A 21320-nucleotide genomic window follows, 5' to 3' on the forward strand; every position below is an offset into this window, starting at 1 on the left:
AAATGCTTAAGGGAAAACATGGAATGTTAAGCAACACATTCATTTTCTTTGATGTGTAAATCTCAGTTTGAGTTGCCTATCAACCTGATTGGTTCACTTAATTTAATAATGTCTTCAGGAATTAGTTTCCTAATCTTGTCATATAGTGATTTAGAATGTGCCTTGTGAGATTCTGTTGAATACAGGCCACAGGTATTAGTATTGTCTTGGTCACTATATGTCTTGGTGCTGAAATAGCACATAAAAGGCCTCTTGCATGACTGTTTAGAGGCCTTTTATGTGCTATTTCAGCACTACTAAGTTGAACTAAATGAGGTGCAATTAAATCTGCTAGTTTGATTATTCGGTAAGTCACTGTTTACTAACACAATATTTGAGTCATACCTTTCTTTCCTTATAATCTAACTTTTTCCATTTATAACAGTACTTAGCTATATGCCCTATTTTGTTACAGTTATAGCATTTAGGTGGAACTCTTTCCCTACGCGTAGTTTCACTAGACGATTTATCTGATGCTTTACAAGAGATATTTGCTTTGAGCTCTTCTAACATTCTGATTAATCTTTCATGCCCTTCTAGTATTGGTCTTTATTGTTTCTCTACTTCTTGCCTAATGTATTCCTTTAGTGATTCTAGTTCTAGAAAATTTGCTGGTTTAGTTTTAGAATTAACATCTAAGCTAATATCTCTGTCGCGATCAACATCTTCAACACATTTTTACTATTTCCCTCATTTTTGGTTGATTTATCTTTCTGAATCTCACTTTTAACTTTTAATTAATGTTACTTACCATGATACTACTTTGTTCTAAAGCATTCACCTGTTTGGGAATTGAGACTGATGGATGTCTCCAAGTCTTTCTTCCCTTTCTCTAACAAGTTGATAGCATTCATCTAGACTCCTAACCTTTTTCTTGTAGGCCACCTCTTTCAATTCGCCCTTCAAGCCTACTCTGAATTGATGGAATATAGACCATTCTAGGTGCGACCTTTCATCCTTTACAACGCTTAATTTATTGGCTATGCTTAATAATCTATTGTAGTAATCCAATATGGTTTTCTTATTTCCCTGAATGCATTTATGCAATCTCCACAAATTCGGACTTGCATCTCTCACTTTAGAATATTCCACTATTAATGTACTTTTAAATTTAGTATAATCTATTGTATCTCGCAAGATGGGGGAAGAATTTAAGAATGCCTTAACTTTACCCACTAATTTATTTCTAAGAATTACCAGTAAGTGGAAATCTGGTCATTTTCCTACCTCTTTAAAATTAAATAGGACTATATTTTCATGGTCTTCTCCTGAAACCGTCAGAATTACAAGATTAGGTTTACAGTTCTAAAGAACTCTTTCTTCCATTATATTAGTATCTACCAAAGTATCACAATCACCTTCTATATCCATAATTACTTAAAGCGTAAACCTTTTTCACTGCACACTGATGCCAGAACTATCCCAATCCAATATTAATTTTACTCTCTATATTTATTGGACTTTATCCTGTCAACTGTGCCATTTGTAATAATTTATTTTCTGTTCAATCCTGTTGGATGAGCCCAACAGGGTACGATGGGGGTGGGTATAGTGTAGTGGGGGTGGGCAGAAGTTTTGGCCAATTGCTTTGGCAATAGACCAAAAGGCTCTGCTGCCATTTGGTCAGGCTGCTAGTTTCCTGCATTTTGTTCTTTCAAACTCTGTTTTGGAAGCATTGATTTTTTTTCCCCCATCTATTTTGGGCTTCGGTATAAACTCTAAAGGAGGATGGAGTTCTTGATTTGTTGGTTTTTTCATATGTACAGCCTTGGCACATCTTTTGGAGAACCAGGGTTTAGTTAGGAAATGGCAGTTCAGAGTAGTGTGTGGGGGGATGGAAAGGATATTAAGAATCCATAATTATTTCAAAGCCAATAATTGACCATGAGGTCAATTTTGAAGCTTTATTGGCTTTGAAAATTTACATCTTAAAAGACACAAACTTTTAAGTTTGTGTCTTTTAAGATGTGCAACTCTACCCATAGTGCATTCATTCACTTTTTATTAGAGCATTTGATTATGTTTTCACTGGCTTGACAACTCTCTCAATTGGTTGTTTCTCATCCCAAACATCTCTAAGTCTGGGAACTCTCTTCATTCCTGTAACAATCCCATGTCAAAATGTTGTATTTTGCAACTTTTCTGACATAAATTACTATTGCATGGTGTGAAAAGAACCAGTAGTTTGACTCAGCTGTCAGGCCAGTGAAATGATTATCAGAACCACTAATGAAAAGGTTATGGGTAGAGTTTATGTCATCAAAATAATGCCATACTACGACAACTGATTCCAATAGCTATATTCTCGTAAAGCCTCTTGTACATTTAAATATTTAAACCTTTAATAAGGTTTAAATATTTGACTTTGAAATAATGATAGATTCTTGATATTATGTCATTTACTAACATTACATTGCTAAATTTAAGCCTTCTAAGGTTTCTTGAACTATATGAATTTTAAATTATAAATATTTTCATCTGATGAAATCATTATCACTGGAACCTGAAGAGTCAGTACTGCAATATGTGTGATAATGGTGGAGCAAGTACTAAAGTAGACACTGATCTTATGACAAATTTTAAATGTGGGTACAATATTAAATGTTTTTCACAGAAAAATACAGGTACCTTAGGTAAATAGAAGTACCAGTTTTGCATGATTTTATATTCTCTCGATATCATTGGCAATCCAGAACTCATAGACTTGCTTTTTGTCAAAATCCTTTGATTCAGTTTATTTTGCAAAATATTCAAAAATGAGTGGTCTACTTTTTATCACGCTTCCTGCTTACCATTGGTAAACTACTCTCTCTCTCTCTCTCTCACTCTCACGCACACACACACACACACACACACACACACACACACACACACACACACACACACACACACACACACACACACACACACACACAAAAGCATCTGGTGCTATTTTTATGGCCTCTTAAGTTTTAAATTTAACATAACAAATTAAGGAAAAGAGAATTCTGATAGACTGATGTATTACAGTAGTCCTTGATGTAAAACAAGTTCAAATATGTTCCAACCACATGTTCATCAACCTACTGCTATGTGAATAATGGCTATAAAGTGGGCTCTCTTCATTACGTAGTAATTAGAACTTAGTAATTAGCATTCAAATTTAAACTAAATTTAAACTTTTTAAATTTGAATTAAAAATATTGAGATGAATATGTAAGTTTCCGTGGTTTAGCAGTTCTGTGATAAGTTTCAATATTGAGACCATGTGTTTTTAGACATGTAGCGAGTTTTAAAATAAAATAAAAAATTTGTAGGATTGTCAGACTTACATTGTCAAGGGTACTTGCAAAAGTTAATTTCTTGCAGTTTGTGTGCGTGCACGTGTGTGTGTGCGCGCGCGCGCATGCGCTAGACTGAGTTATTTAGATATAAGAAAAACTTACCATATTTGCCGGCATATAAGACGCACTTTTTTTCTTTGAAAATAGGTCTGAAAAACAGGGTGCATCTTATACTCCGATGCTCAGTTTTTTTATTACTTTCATTTCTGGAAATTTTCTCTGTTCCGAGTTACGCGATTTCTTTCTTGCTTCCTTGTGGTGTGTGAGAGCATTCCAGTTATGTAGAGTTCAGCGGATGCGCATGCTCTGTCATTGACAATCACAGCTATGTTCCTGTTTGTTTAAACTTTCTAATGGCTGTCGTGGTTGTTGTGAATGGTGAAAAATTTCTGCCCTTAAATTTTCTCTAAATTTGTTGGCAAATTATGGCTGGAAAACGCCGGCATTGCTACAATATTGCATACAAGCTACATGTGATTGCATATGCTAAAAAACATGGAAACAGGGCTGCAGAGAAGTATTTCGGGCTCACCCCCAACTGAGAAAATGATAAGAACCTGGTGGAATCAGGAAGAGGATCTAAAAAAAGCAACTCAACCAAGTGGAACTGCAAAAAGGAACTTCAAAAACCTGCGAAGTGGAACTTCATTTTTAACTTCCATTGCTACTTTTACTTGGAATATGATGTGGTGGTTTCCCCCTGCCTTCCACATTGCAGTATTGTAACATGTATGCTACAAGAGGTTAATACTAGTAGTGCTGCTGCCTACTACTAGGAATGTTAGTGATTAGTTGAAAGAGGAGGAAACACCCATGGGGGTTGGTGATGGAGTAGAGAGTATTAATGGAAGTTCTGAAAATGTTTCTATTAGCAATAATGGTGAAAGTGTAGTGGTGGAAGGTCAGGAGAATGAAGAGGAAGAAAGAAGACCATAAGAAATAAATAGCATGCATATGTGCAGTCCTTCACAGGACAAAACACGAGTGAAAAATTGCAGAAGCTTCAAAAGATTGGTAAAGCTGAGAAGAGAAAAAAGGTAAGAGGCAAGAATCTATAAATAAACAAGAGAGAGGGTAAAGAGGATATTTTATGACAATTCTATGACATGAGGAGGGATTAATGAAAGTCTAACTCTTGTTTCCCTAATATGAAAACGAATATTAGTGAATCTGTTAAGATGCAAAAAAGTAAGGTGAAAGAATTGTTTTAACTAAAGCTAATGACTAGAAGGGTGAAAAACACTATGTGAGAGATGATACAAAAGAGTTATTAAAAGAAGCAAAAAATAAGAGTAAGAGACTGAAAATTGCAAGTCTGCCATACTATGATAGAAGTGAATTTGAGGAGTAGGAGGAGAGCAGTGATTGTAAATGAATCAATGCACAGGTTGTGGATGGTGTGGAATAGTGAAGGAATAGTGTGGAATTTGTAGATGGGGGACTAAATTTGATGGCCGGAAGGCCTTATATAATGCTGATGGATTTCACTTAAAAATGAATTCAGAGTTAGGTGTCTAGAAGGAGCTTTACTCACTGTGAATGTGGAATTGCCAAGTCAGGAAAATTAAAGCTGTTAGGGGTGTAAATGTGTGTGTGTGTGTGGAGAGGGGGGGGGGCATGCACACATGAAGTGAGCAAAGTATAAGAGCGACCAAAAAATATGCTGTATCTACTTCAATCCTTTACCTAGTGCAAATGAAGAAAGTTTGCATGGGAAGTATCTTCATGACTAGATACTAGTATATAGATACTATTAACCTCATGCCAGTTGTCTTGGTATTCCATAATGCACAGTACTCCTGTTCCAATATGTATATTGCTCTGCATTATGGGAAAGATCGCTGCTCATCATATTATTAGGATATTCTCAAAGTTAGATGGCTGTATAAATTTTTTTTTCACTTGGTTACAGTAGTAAAATACTTGAGAAGAAATTTTATTTTTCTTTAATCCTTTATCAAAAAAACATAAACACACAGAGTTTGCATGTGGAATATCTTCATGTCCAATTTTAGTCACCTGTAGTCTATCACCATTGTAGGATACATCTTTATTCCTCATCCACATTTTTGGCCTTTACATAGCCAATGTGTAGTTTGGACATTGTTGATCTTAAAGCTGTCCATCTCTGCTTCTGTCGTAATATAATCGGAGACACCTTTTCTTTGGGGGAAGCAGTGGAGTCTGAAACTTGACCGTGTTGTTCCATTATGTTGTCTTTGAGTGGTTCATCTGTTATTCTCTGCTTTTTACATATGCGGACTTCTTGAAAATCATAAGCAGTGGGGTTTGCCGATTCTGACTGATCTTCCATAATCTCAGTGTCAACGTCTGTGACACTTGCCAGGGGAAACGTATATCATAAAGTTTCACCTTTCCTGGCCAATTTTTGTTGAGTAGCTCGCCCAGTCTGATAAATTCCCGATATACTTCAAACATTGTTTCGTTTGGCTGCTGTTCCATATCTGTCAATGTGGACTTAAAAAAAATGCTTACCATGCAGTTGTAGCCTTACTGGTACTTCTGCAGGACTCTGAACTGTTTTGGTAAGAGCACTGATTCAAAATTGCATGATCTTCAAGACACATAATAAACGCAAACAAAACTTAATCAAGAATTCCCTGGTACGTCATTTTCGGCTCTGAGGCAGTTTGAAGCAATGCAATGCAGAAGTCATATTTCCATATACAGGTAGCCAAAAGGTGTCACAGCCAGCTTATTACTAAATTACTCTGGATTAGATATAGATGTTGAAAGTTTTTTTCACTTGTTTATACTAAAAATTAAAGATGCTAAGAAATTATATTCTTGGTTTCATCCTCTATCCATGTGTAAGCAAACAAAGTCTGGGTAGTGGCTCTTCCCATAATGCATAGCATTATACGTGTCTGTAAGGATATGTGCGTTGCATTATGGGATACTAAGGCAAGTGATGTAAAGTTATTAGCCTCCATATACAAGTAGCTCAGTCATGAAGTGGCGTCATGTGCAAACTTTGTTTGCTTACACTTGGATAAAGGATGAAACCAAGAACATAATTTCTTGGCATCTCTAATTTATAGTATAACTAAGTGGGAGAAAAAAAAAATCTTTCAACACCTAATCACTACAACAGAATTGACGGTGTAATTCTAAGCAAATGTCACAGTCTTATCTGTCAACAATAACTTCAGAAGATCACCACAAACTCTCACCTCCAGATCTAAGTGTACACTCTGTTTGTTCTTCAGGTCATAATGGTAGCTTATACTGGAGGAATGGTGGTATGTAAATATTTAATCTAGTTATTAAATTATTCTTCATTCTTGTTCCACAAAGTTCTTTATCCAGGAAACTTTAACATGAGTAAGTGAAATTTATTTTTGTTATGGAAAGTAATGTCACCTAATACTGCACTCATCAATGTGTTTTACAATACTTTTTGCTATCTTGACTAAGATTTGTGGTAGTAGAACAGCACAGTATAATTATGACTTGTTGTACCATATTGGCATTGTCAATCCTAGGGCCATATATGGTTGTGCTGCTGTTTCATCTCTCAACTTATACTAATATTCTCACAACACATTGAGTGAAAATTTCATGAATAAAGAAATATTTTTTATAAAAATCCCTTATTTAATATTTATTATTTTTTCATTATATTCCCTTTCACTATTAAAGGATGATACGTTTCTAGATATTAGATTGCCATCAGTCAAAATGTGACTACAAGAACAATCTTATATCAGCAACAATATACCTGAAAAATCTGGCCTTGCTCAGCATAGAACAGACACTGACCACAACATTCTCTGGCCGAATACTCACTTTTTTATAGGTTTGAGCAGTTATTTAAACAGTGCTATTTAAACCATAAAAAGTGAGTATTCGGACAGAGAATGTTGTGGTCAGTGTCTGTTCTATGCTGAGCAAGGCCAGATTTTTCAGGTTTATTGCTGTTGATATAAGATTGTTCTTGTAGTCACTTTTTGACTGAACATCCTGTTTGTTCAGGATACAAGCAGAGGCTCACAATGAACCTAGTAAACACCATGGAGGGAGAGAGGGGACTATTAAGTAAGCAGGAGGAGATTTTGTTTATAGAGAAGAATGTAGGGATGAAACTGTATCTTTTCAGGACCTTTGCAATGGCCACAGAGATACCTATGATTTACAGGATAGGTACTCACCATATAGGTTTCAGGTTCTTGAGATTAGCCTTGTATGTATGTGTTCAGGATGCATTTAAGCTTCCTTGAGGTGAAGCCATTCTGTAGTACAGAGCACTGGATGGTGTTTGATTCTTGTTGGAGAGCTTGGAATTGGAGCAGATAACGTGTAATCTATTGAGCAAAGATTTGGAGATCGATGATGAACTGGATCTGGCTTGTGAAGGGTGGTTTACAGTGAGCAGATGTTGTAAGTATTCCAGATGGGATATGGGAAAGGAGGATTCCAGGAAGGCTAATTTTCCATTCCTTTCTTTTTCTGTGATGGCGTTGATGCATGGATGTAAACTGTTGATTTTTGTTAAGAAAGTTGATAGAGATGCTTCTGAATCTTGCCAGATGGCACAGACATCATCCACATAGCATATTCAAAAGGAAGGTTGAAGTATTGAAGAGAATAGGAAATCTTCAGGTTATTCAAAATAAATTGGCAAGTGCAGTAACAAGGGGCTTCCCATAGTTGTTCCTTTTGAGCTTTAAATAACTGCTCAAAATCTGCAAATAAAAGAGCCTGAGTGCATGATAAAGTCAAACAGTTTGACTATGTCCGGAGGAAATTACTCTTCTGATAACAGTTGGAGAGATTCGAGTCAGCTGTACGCTCGTAAATAAAAACTGGATGCCAAAACTGACCATGATGTCTATAGGCTGATGGATTAAGTTTTTTATTTTTGTTAGAAATTCTGAATGAATTTTTCACAGAGAGTCGTGTGTCTTGCATGGAAACTTAAAAGAAAATCTAGGAATTTGGCTAGGTGATAGATAGGTTGGGGCATCTATGCAGTTAACTATTGGTCTGAGTGGGACTCCTCCTTTGTGGATTTTTAATGTGCTCCCCTTCCCCCACTTATATATATTTTTTTTAATAATGCTGTGTCATTCATAAATAAATATTTCAAGTCATTTTAGTTTTGGCTTTAATTGTAATCTCATTGTTACCACATTATTATGGTGGCATTCTGGCAATAGGATTACCATTCTTTGTTTTTGCTTCATCTTGTGATTATGCTGATGCACTGATGGCCCATTAATTTCTGGCTGAAATATTTGCAATAATAAAAATTATTGTTATTTTATTCTTGTGAATATATATATCTAATAATTTTTACTTTGTTACAAGTGCCATCAGTGGCGTAGATGGGGAGGCGGCAGTCTGCGCTGGGTAGCACTTTTTGTGAGACACAATTTTATTTTTCGACAATCCTTTTATTTATGTTAACTTAGTAATTTTTATTACTTATTAACAACTATACTTGCAACTAAAATAAACAGTGTTTTAATTTATTTCCCAATACGTCGTTTTGACTTTTTTGTAGTATTTTTGGTGTGTATTGAGAGGGGGCGGCAAAAGCTCTAGCTATGCCACTGAGTGCCATTACTAGATAACAATACAAAATATGTAATTAAGAAAGTGCTGCATGTGCCACTAAAAGAATCTAAACCCATGCATTGCTCGCTATAAATCCTTTGTTTTACAGATTGTGAGATGAATATTCACAAGCAGTGTGTGAAAGTTGTAGAAGAGCCTTGTATTGGTGCCTTAAGAAACAAAAAAGATAAAAGAAGGGATCGAATGTCAGGAATAATGGAAAACATTATGGGGAAAAGTCGTAAACCAAGCCATCCTGTGCCTGCTGCAAGTGAGTGTCATCCTTATATTGTTTCTATTATGTTATTAATATTTGTTTTAATATTCATTTACTATTGCTATTTGCAGAGAAAGAAACGCATTAAAATTTGAGTTCCTGTTTATACCATCAATATTTTTCGGAAACTGCAGTCTACTGTGAAAAGAAAACCAATTTTCTCTTGTCTATTTAGCCTTAGTCCATAAATAGTAGTGGTAGTAGTAGTGTAGAATAGCATTTCACTGTTATTCTTGTGAAATAAGACCATAAGGCTTTTGTTGTTTGCCATCCTGGTTGGCCAATTGGTTAGCATATCTGCTCACCAGCCAAGAGGCTGCAGATTTGAATCCTGCCAAAGGCATGAATGTTTGTGATTGTCCTACTAACTGTTTACCATATGTTGTACTGCTGTAATCTGTGTCTTTGCACAGTATGACCTTTCATGTCTTTGTGCCATAAAAAAAATCAAATCAAAGCTTACTACTTACAGTTTTCAGATTTATGATTCATCAACTTCCAGAAAAAGAAGGGGGGAAAAACATTAAAAAATGTAGTTTTCTGGTCTTCTCGGGAGGGGTAACTAAAAGACTCCCCACCCAGATGTATAGATTACTCAAAATTCATGAACCTCTCATACCCATAGTAGATATGACCCCCCCCCACACACACACACAACTTCCCACCACCTGATTAGTCGAGCTGTAAAAACATAGAAAATAAATTACCAAAATCTTTAACTGCTCTTCCTGACTATACTAGTTCTCTATTAAAAAAAAAAAAAAAAAATGAATTCAAAATTTTTTTAAGTAACACTAATGTTATGGTCAGTTTTGGCATTACTTCTGTATTCCTTGAAGTGACAATAGTGGAAAAACTAAATATACAAACAGATAGATGGTACTGCTATTGTGCTCACCTCCCCCTGGCCAATTTCTGTATGCGACATTTTGAAAAATGCTCTTAACTCTAAGATCTCATATCATAGCAGGAGGCTAAAATATATTGATGATGATGTGTCTTCTTTTCAGCCACATTACACTCACTTTCCTCTTCCATCTCAATAGCATAGTTCACCATTGAAAGAGAAAATTGTATAGTTATGGCTTTTCTCAGCTTGAAGCATGTTTTCCTAATAGTACTCGTTCCTTGACAGTTAATAGAAACTCTTCTTACATATATCACTAATGTTCACAAAACTTTCTCATCTTCCCCACCTTCTCTTAACAATATGTTATCATAGAAACTCTGACAGAGCCATCAACCTCTGTTCTAATCAGGCTTCCCTTAGCTAAACGCAACCATATTTATCACATCTTCATACTTAATGTCTACATTTCTAATAAAACACTTTTCCTCCTTCTGCCCACTCTCCCTCTCAAAATGCATTACATTAATCCTATTACTGTTTGCTATATCTGGAGCATTTCAGAAAAAAAACAGTCAGAGCTTCAAAAAAATTTAACCTGTGTACTGTTTCTCAAAAACTCTATATCAAGCTAGCTGCACTTATCTGCTCCCATAAAAACTAATTCACTACTACTATTAACTCACTGAAGAACATAAGGATTGCATTCACTACCACATTTATTGTAAGTCAGGTTTAGCAGAGTGTGCCTTCAAAACCCTACTTCAAAACCCTATAGAATAAAATGGTGAAAGACTACTATGCTTCATTGCAATAAGTACAAACAGGAGAGACTTTTTCTTAGAATTAGTAGCAGATCTTAAAAGCCAATCCAAGTTCGATAAATATAGTTGCACGAAACTCCCTAAAACATGGGAAACTGTTCATTTTTGATTCCTCTAATACAGGTTTACAACATAATCACTACCACTTACTCTTATATTGCTTTAAGTTTTACATTACAGTTATTAGATTATATTTTTGGTAATGTTTCTGTGACAACAATTAAATGTTAGAATTATTAACCCAACATTTAATTCATTTCTAATGCTATTTTAATTCCATTAAACCAAAAAGTGATATACAGAGCGATATTATAGCATATACTTGATTTGTAGCTCAGCAGTTAATTTGAGGATGGCCATGAAGATGGTTCAACATTAAATCAGGTTGAAAACAATGTTATATGCTGTCTTCGCTGTTATTCATCTGTATAGATCACTTTACTAAGAGAAGTGATTAAATATGATATCAGAATTGGATGTGATTATCTTAATAGATCTAACAAGTTTTCAAGATAACTGCTGCATGAAAATCACCATTAAAAAAAATAGATGAAAATTATAAATATAACGATCAAAAACAACAAAACATTGGTAGCATTTGTTGAACTTACAGAACACAGCAAAGTGAAACATTTAAATGCAATCCTTTCTTTTAGTATTACATGGTGATCAGCATTCATTTTTGGAAATCATGGACTTTACAACCATGTTATAAATAACTATTTTTAATTTCCCGATGTTTTTGACCTTCATATCAAGGTCATCATCTGGAGTATATACAAGAACAAGCTGAGTTACATTTCACACAGTAAGCTAAAGAAACAATGATTTGATCACCGGTTATTCTACTGGCATGCTCCAGTAAAAAAAAAAAAAAAGATACAGATAAAAATTAATTAAATATTTAGAAACTACATCAAAGCTAAATTCTATGTAAGATAACATGGCAGAAAATTCTTTCATATTGATAGTTTTCTTACAGTAATGTTTACTGTAGTTTCTTTTTTTTTACAATGTTTCTTACAGTAATTGTTACTGTAAAAAAACTGTCAATATGAAAGAATGTTTCTCCCATGTTATCTTAAATAGAATTTAGCTTTGATGTAGTTTCTAAATATTTAATTAATTTTTAATTTTATCTGTATCTTTTTTTTTCAATTTTTTTTTTTTTTCACTAGAGGTCATGCCAGTAGAATAACTGGTGATCAAATCATTGTTTCTTTAGCTTACTGTGTGAAGTGTAACTCGGCTTATCCTTGTATATTTGTATATACTCCAGATGATGACCTTGATATGAAGATCGGAACATCGAGAAATTAAAAATAGTTATTTCTAACAGGTTGTAAAGTCCATAATTTCCAAAATGAATTTAAATGCAATTTTGGTGGAGATTGAAAATTAAATCTGAATATAAATTCTAGAATAAGTACGACTGGTGTGATGGGGAGCCAGTTGAAAGAGTGAAATCAGCCAAAATACCGCCTGGTAGCATACAATGTTCAAACCAGTTTGACGCAAAGTTGAGAATTGGTAGAAAGAAAATGGTTCATCAGAGATTAGAGATGTATATGTAAGTTCTTAAAAAAAATTCACAGGGGAGTAAATATGTAAAAATATCCACTCTAAGATAGTATGTTCATTAAAGAAAGGAAGTTGAAAGGTTAGTTAGCAAGCTGGGTGTTTGAAGCAAGAAGTCAGAAAAGAAAAAAAGGCTAAGATATAGATGGATTTATGCAATAAGTGTTCCTTAAAAACAGACATAAACAGCCAGATTAGAGATATGACAAGTAATAGAGATTATGAGAATAGAGATATGACAATAATTGTTCTTTCCTGATCTTTATCTGCACCTCACACCCAGCACCAATGTGCTACGAGCTTTTGTAACTCTCATGTATGGGATAATAAAAATATATAACTTTGAAAGAATGTTATTGATATTGAACTGGTAATGAACTCTTACTTATGTTGGACTATGTCCCTTAAGGATCCATAACAGAAAATGTGTGTAGGATGCCCTATAATATATAAAAGAATGTATCATGCATGATATCTACATGAAACATTTATTTAAAATTGTAATGATCATTTTCAAACCCCATGTTGAGTTAAAGTAATCTGTTAACTGCCAGGATGTGTGACACATTCTGTTCAGTTGGAAAGATTTGGATCCAAATCCTGTTTAGGATATCTGGAATCTTTATGTGGATATTTTTCAAAGTGAAACATGAGCTACTCAGTCTGTTATCAATCTCATACATGAAAGGTAGAAAAACCTATAGTTATGTTGAGTACATATTCCAGAGGTAGATAGAATAAAAGAGGAAGAAAAGAAGCAGATTTGGTGTTTTTTTGCATTTGAAATGAAAAGGGATGTTTGAAGTTGCTCCTTCTCTTGTTTTAATAGGTGCAACAGAAAATGGAGGAATGGAGAAGCAATGTCCATGGAGGTATCTCTAGAAAGTTTACCGAGCCGAAATAGCATGTGGTTGAAGTGAATCAGTGACGGAGCGATCATCTGTTAGCAGATTGGTCTGTCTATAGCAAGAACTGTGGAGTATCCAGATTTATACAATCCACATGTAGAAAAGTATTTATTGTACAAATACTTCATCATAGATATTGTAAGACATCATCAGTATGAGTGAAGAACAACAATAAGGAATTTTAACAAAAGAACAGTAGAGCACTTAGAAGTTTTTTCACTTGCTTATACTATAAATTAAAGATACCAAGAAATTACATACTTAGTTTAATCCTTTATCCAAGTGTAAGCAAACAAAGTTTGCACCTAACGTATTTTTAGGACTGGGGCAACTCGTGGTAGAAGTGGTATGATTTCACATCACTTGCCTTAGTATCCCATAATTCTAAGCACATCTCCTTGCAGATATGTATAATGCTATTCATTATGGGAAGGGTCACTACCCAGACCGATTTTGACCTTTATTGAGATCTCTTCAGTGGGAGCCAGATCCAGAGGTGATACTACGTTTGAAGTAATGCAGAAGTCATATTTTCATATACGAGTCGCCAAAAGGTGTCAACACCTTATTATTAAATTACTCTGGATTAGAGAAAGATGTTAGAATTTTTTTTTCACTTGGTTTAATCCTTTATCCAAGTGTAAGCAAACGAAGTTTGTGCCTGAATCTGAAAAGACCTCAATAAAGGTCGAAACTGGTCTGGGTAGTGACCCTTCCCATAATGTATAGCATTATACATGCCTGCAAGGAGATGTGCTTTGCATTATGGGATACTAAGGCAAGTGATGTGAAATTCATAGCACCTTTACCACGAGTTGCCCCAGTCCTGAAAATACTTCAGACACAAACTTTGTTTGCTTACACTTGGATAAAGGATTAAACCAACTATAGACTTTCTTGGTATCTTTAATTTAACAGTAGAGCACATGTATTAAATAGAACCCTCTATACATGCAGTTGTATATTTCTTAAGTTGACTGTTTTGGTGTAAATGATAGCTGAAATAAATTATTTACAATAGAAATTATTTAATACAGTTGAGGATGACAATTTCCCAAACTTTTGGGGTGGTAAGGCAGTCGTTATGATTAAGATTTGGTTGATGAAGTAGGGTTTAGCACTTTTTTTTTTTGTATTTGTACATAAATCAGTGTAATAGTGAGGTGTTTTCCCAATGGATGCAGTAGTTTGAATTTTCACTTCCATCATGTTCCAGGCCAGATTTGTGCAGTTCAATCAACTGAATGTGGTCTTGACATCCAGAGATATGTTTATTGACTGATCTTCCTGTTTGTCCATAGTATGATGGCTTGCTCGAGCATGGTACTTGTATCTACCAGGTAGTATCATTGGTGAAAGTTTATCCTTTGTAGAGGATAACAGATTGTGAAATTGGGTGATAGGTTTTTGAAGGTACTGATGAGTTTGTATTTTTTCAGTCTTTGCTACTTGTTCTGAGATGCCCTCAATGTAAAGTATGGAAGTCGTGGAGTTTTGCTTCTTCTCGTGGATGCTGTGTAGAATTGGTGTTTAATTATTTTCTGTGTTCTCGGATTGAATACATTTAATAAAGCTGTTTATTTGATAGTTTCCAATTCCTGTTTGAGCAATCACTCACCTGGAGGAACAAAGAATTTTGTGTGCTCTGGATACTAGGGATTTTATGATACCACATCTGTGGGGCTACTTTGGTTCACGTGTGATTGTATAATTAAGAATCAAGAAGTTTTAGTGCTTCACTCCAAACATAGGAACAGTATGAGGCACTGGATGCATCTAAGAATGATCAGATTTGGGATTTGTACAAAATTAGTAGCCAGATGGATGAAAAATAGTAGCTTGAGTGGAAAAGTATGCCTAGTTTTTCATGTGAGGTATTGATGTGATATGTCAAACAAAACTAGAAGTAAATCTCAATCTGTGGAGCTGGCCTGGTTGACCGAGTGGTTAGCATACCTGCTCTCTAACCAACAGGCTATGAGTTTGAATCCCACTATGGGCATGGATGTTTATGATTGTATTTGGTTGGGGGAGATGAATTTCATTGCCTGGTGTGAAACCACTGTCCTGCTTATTTGACACCTAAAATGGCTTGAAAATGTTCTGATACAAAATGTACCATGCATACAGTTGTAGGTTTGCAAATAATCTTTTGTTGGTGGGAGCAACATTTAAAAATAAAATAAAATAAAATTGTATTCTGAAATTTAAAATATTATGAGAATATCAAGAGTAAAGACAAAAATAAATACTTTCAAAGAAGAAAACACAATAAGAATTAAAATAGTGACAGAAAATAAAATATTAGAACAAGTAAATACTTTCATATACCTGTAATCTGACTTATATGAAGATGAAAAAGATGTTTATATCTTTTTCATATGCATATTAAAATTTCAAATTTTGTTAAAGTCAACAGCATAAAAAACATATTTCAAACAGTAGAAATTAAATTTCTCAGAAAAAAACAGCTGGATATACCAAACGGGGTCACAAAACAAATAAGGAAATTTTACAATCCATGAATATAAAATTAATTAACTACTGTATAAGTAAATATAAACAAAAATAATTAGAACATCTAAATCAAATGGACACTAGCAGATTGCCAAAAATGCTATATGCATATAAATAAATGGAAAAAGAAAAATTTAAAGATCAAGAAAACGATGCCATAAAACAGAACAGGCCATTTGGCCTAAAATCCATGTAGGAAGAAAATCTTTAGGAGCTGGGGGGGGGGGGGGACAAAATTGCATTTTGATAGTGTTGAAGGCAACCAGGTTATTCCCAACCCATTGAAGGATGGTATGCAGAAAAGTGTTTGAAGCACTGGATGCATCTGATCTTGAAGATTGGGGTATCTGAGCACTGCATGGTTTGTCAGAGTAAGATGGATGAAGTGCATTAGCATCCTGTTCCAGGTTGCTATCCAAAGACCAACAGTGACCAACAGTCCTATCCAAAGCTGTAGATAGGACTGTTGGTCATTGAGAGTGTGTGAAAGAACAAAGCCGTGAGGCACTCTTGTATTTGTTGCAAAGCTCAAGGAGAGGGAGCTGTCCACGATGTCATTCTTTGAATAACCAGAGAGAAATCTGGCTACCCGACAGCATGTCTTCAAACCTTTCCGTGACACATGTCCAGTGGATGATGTAGGCTAAGAGATCAGGTGGGGGTCATTGATTAATTGGTGAGTCTCTAGGTAGTGAAGACGTTGACCATTGATGACTTTACATTATTTTGGGAAGGATTGAGGTGAGAGCAATGGGTCAGTATTTTGACATCAGATTTTTATCTCCCATTTCTGGAATAAGTTGGATATATGCTTATTTCCATGCATTGAGATAAGTGTAAGCAGAGTATAAAAGACTGAAGTGGTGATATAGGAGACAGGTGTTAGTTCTAGAGCACAATGTTTGAGTACAACTGGAGAGATGCCATCAGAATTGGAAGACCTTTTAGTGTTATTTAGTATTCTTCTGGTGTCTTTCTTCTAAAAAATCTGCAGGAGGCATTTAGTGCTTTGATGACTCCCTCTCTCTGATATGGTTGGAGACAATTTGCCTTTGTTGTCTATGCAGGAGTTCAAGAGAAAGAGTGATGCCAAGAGGTCAGTTTCATCTTGCTGTAACTGTGGTGTTACTTGGATGAGAGAGAGCAATAGATGCATAGGTAAGGAAGTTATGTTCAGTGGTCTTTGCTAGGTACTAGAAAGCAAAACTTCCAGTTAGACATCAGGAAGTTTTCTGCTATAGGTGTATATGAAGTCAAATTTGAATTTGCTACTGGTGATTTTGCATTTATGTGCTTCAGTATAGACTGAGTATGAAGCTGAGTTCTTGTTGCAAGCCACCTACAATTATGTGTAAAAGTGTTGTAATCTGGAGGAATGCCATGATTGTTTCTATCTGAAACTCTGACAAAAATCAGAACTTATATGTTAAGATGGCTTGAATGCATTGAAAAAATGATGAAACACACAAGAAAAGACCAATGGAAGGTAACTTAAAAGGAAATACCCTGCTGATGCTAGATAACATCTCAAAAGACTTGACTGAAAAGACAAATTCTAGATTAGACTGGAAAAGCACATTTTGTTTGTGGTCATTACCATCTAAGATCAACACTGATCACACATTCCTGAGTGCTAGTATCAAGTTTCTTAATATCTTCATTTTTAACATGATTCTGCCATTGATGCCATCTGTTAATTCTCCTAATTTTTCTCAGAACTTTCATATCCGTGGTCTCCACTTTTTGATCAACTGCTTTATTTTTAACCTAACTCCCAGAATTTTGATTCAGTTAAATATATGAATTAACGGTACTGCTACTTTGATGTTTGCCAATGTTTCTTATTCCATATAAACTTAATTTGATTCCTTATCTTATCAACATTGTGAATTCATATATTTAATTTGTCATCTTCACTGAAAATTATGCATAAATAGCTTAAGTGTTTTACTTGTTCTGTAAGTTGCCAATGATGTGCACTTTCATCTCACACCTGATTACTACATCAAACCATTTTCCTATACCTCCTTCAGTTCTAAGAGCTGACATATAATATATATTTCTCTACTATGTATTTCTCGATATAATGTCTCATTGACACCATATAACTGTATGGTTTTGAACAGCTTTTCTCTTGCACCTTATAAGCCTTTCTTGATCTATAAAACTTAAATACAAATCCTTTTTACATTCCAATGGCTTCTTTACTATGTCTTAAAGTGAAAATCTAATCCTGACAACCTCTATTTAGCCACCTAGTTTGTTTTTCTTACCTGGAAATCTGGTAAGGAAATTCTTCTGTAATTCTCACATTGTTTTATTTCCAATTTTAGAAGCATACTATGTGAGAGCGCTACTCCAGTCATCTTGGAATTCAACCTTCTGATCAGGCATTCCGTGAATTATGTAGTGCATTAACTGTAAAACTTGTATACCTCCATATTTGAATATTATCTACCCCATCTTTTTTTCCACATTCAGGTTTTTGATGTTTTTTTCTATTTTGTGTACTCCAGATAGCATTCCTCTTGAATATTTTTATGACTGTACTATTCACTTCATGTTTCATTTAGCAATCATTCAAAGTAATTACTTCAGACATCCAGAATATCTTTGTCTTCAGTTTACATGTCACCTTGATTCCTTTTCACTATTTTTATTAATTTCTAAGCTCTCCAATGGCCTCCAGAACATTTTGCCACTTTCTGATATTTCTCTTTTGTATTCTTAACAGTCCTGCCATGATTTTGTTTAGCTACTTTTACACATTGCTTTGCTTTGTTACATTTTTCTCTGCATTTCTCAATTATTTGCATGCTGAATTATTTGTTTGGATCTGTCAGTGCACTTTCTTCTTTTCTAGGCCTGACTCTAACTTCTTGAGTTATACCATGGAGCTCTCTCTCTCTTTTTCAGAAATCACCACATGCCTCCATGGCTAAATTAATGTTTTCTTCAGGGCTACCACTGAGTCTCCAAGGTCTGATTCTTGTTTTCAAACTCTTTCATTTTTTCTTGAACAATATTTGTATGAGTGAGTATTTAGTTCACCTATGAAAGCTGCTCAACTTTGATTCTTTTTTTTAAAACATTACATATTTTCCTTCTTAATATGAAGTTCATTTTTAACTTGCTAAAAAATGAATGGTGATCACTTCCTATTTCAAATAGCCTGTATAGTCTTGTATGCTGAACTACTGTGAAATTATAACTGTCAACAATAATAGAGGTTAATGAGACTTTTATTTCTTGTATCTTCTCTTGTCAATTTCTGCACATTTTTATTTTGGAACATGGTATTAGTAATGACTAGTCCATGTCCTGAACAGAAATCCAGCAGGCGCATACCATTATTATTAGCTTGGCTCTTTTCTCCAAATTTTCCCAATATATTTTTATGTCTGTTCATTTCTTGCTCCTCTACTGTTTAGTTCTTCAACCAAGTCCAATTCTCCATTTTGAAATTTGTCCAAATCACTATTTGTGACTACTTGCCATTTAAGAAAAGTATCATCATTATCCATGCAGAACTGGGTGCTTAGGAGAATATAACCTTCAGCATGGGAACTGCCTTTTTGTTTGCTCTGCTTGAAAGACGTGAGTTCAGCCCATGTATTCACCTTTTATTAGTGTGACTAGGTTTTACTTACCAGACAGCTGTTTCTAACTGTGATTCACATCAAAGACCAGGCAGAAACTGAAGCAGGGGAAAAACCTCCATTTAACTTCAGCAGTCATCCCATGTCAGAAAGCTATATTTTTTCATAAGTGAATGCTCAATATGTGCATATATAAATTGCTGAAAATAATGAGCAGTAGGCTTAATAAGGACCAAACAGTTTGAAACAGCTGTCAAACCAGCGAACCGAATCACTGTAACAAAAAGATGAACATATGGGCTCTGCTGAGTTCATCTTTTAAGTAGTGCAAATCAAGCATGGCTCCCATGCTGAAGCTTATATTCTTATAAGCTCTCAGGAAAGGTTTAATAATCTGAATTTAGAACTTGATAGATATATTATATCCTTTGCATGAATAATTTGATTTTTCCAGAATGAAGCCTTTGGCTCATTATTTTCACTAGCATATCCTCATGTTTAGCACTGAGTACTATAGCTCTCCTTTGCTTCCCTTGATCGTTATTGCCTAAATATAATGTCTTGTATTGATTATTTAGGTGAATTTCACCTGTTTTTTTATTTTTATTTTTTTTTAATTTTTTTTTTTTTTTATTTGGGTAACACCAGTTATGTCTGCTGATTCGTTACTTCTTTTTGCTGCCAGTTGGTTCCACTTCTTTTCTCTTGATAATCCTCATATTGATGGTGTCTGTCTTGAATTCTGCAGTTTAGTTTGTTCCAGCCTTAGTGACTTTGGCTGTAATTAAAACCAAATTAAACTATATTTAATTTTTTTCCTTTTCAAAAGAAACTTGTGCTATCTTAGTAAACTGCATACTTTTTTTCTTAGTCTACATGAAGAATGCAGTTAAAATTTTTGGACCTTTTCATGTGTTCCCTTCCCAGCATTGTCGTTTCATATCTTTTTCACATAAGTGACATATATTGACATACATATATATTGAGTTAGTTTTTCAGTAATTCATTTATACACTGCTTGGAAAGAAGTCACTGAACATCCCTACCCCATAGGCAAGGTGCATCATGCTATATAATGAGACACATCTTTGAAGTCAGTTTAAATTGGAGGAATATGATGCTTCCAAGTCATTGCAACTGTGTCTGGGAATGGCAGCGAGAAGGGAACTGACAGAGAAAGAGGCATTGTGATAGGATGCCATGCAAACCTATCTGTTCAGCAAATTGTTGACAAATTAGGCCATCCTAGGTCAACAATCACTGATATACTATACTGATATGGAAGCGCAGGGAGTCAACTGCAAGTGCTGCCCATAGCAGACAACACACCACACACCCACATCGAATGTGACCATAGGATGCTTGGAAGGATGTATGTAAAAACTGCCGTTCGTCGGCCAACACATTGAATGCAGAGTTCTGGGTATCTGAATTAGAAACTTTTATTAATACCATGTTGGACCTCCCTTAACCTGAATTACAGCCCAGATGCGGTTTGGCTTAGATTTCACAAGATGTTGGATTGCATCTATGTCTACAACATGCAAGGCATTCACCACACAGTCTTTTAACTGGCTAGTTTGATGAAAGAGGATTTTGCTCCTGGATCTGTTTTTTTTTTTGCATGTCCCATACATTCTCAATGTAGTTCAGATCTGGGCATTGTGGCGGCCAGGGAAGATGGTGGAGGTTGCTGTCATGCTTGCTGAACAATTCTTGTGCAATGGACAGTAGCACTGTTGTCCATGAAACAACCATCACCTGCTGGATGACAAAGAAGTCGGCATTGCAGGATGGACTTGATCAGCAACAATGTTTTCAGATATTC

The 21320-nt window shown here is 35.0% G+C and overlaps 1 protein-coding gene across 1 annotated transcript in view; it reads left to right on the top strand.

The window, feature by feature from the left end:
* LOC150106740 (rho guanine nucleotide exchange factor 11-like) overlaps positions 1-21320 on the top strand; it is an 837747-nt gene that overhangs the window by 410878 nt on the left and 405549 nt on the right. The window contains exon 21 of the mRNA XM_090393466.1: positions 9052-9213. Within this exon, the coding sequence (XP_090249592.1) occupies positions 9052-9213 (162 nt within the window). The remainder of the gene's footprint in view (positions 1-9051; positions 9214-21320) is intronic.

This window comes from Typopeltis vanoorti, chromosome 5, assembly GCF_054136105.1.
Source record: "Typopeltis vanoorti isolate ZY-2024b chromosome 5, IOZ_Tvanoo_1.0, whole genome shotgun sequence".
NCBI lineage: Eukaryota > Metazoa > Arthropoda > Arachnida > Uropygi > Thelyphonidae > Typopeltis > Typopeltis vanoorti.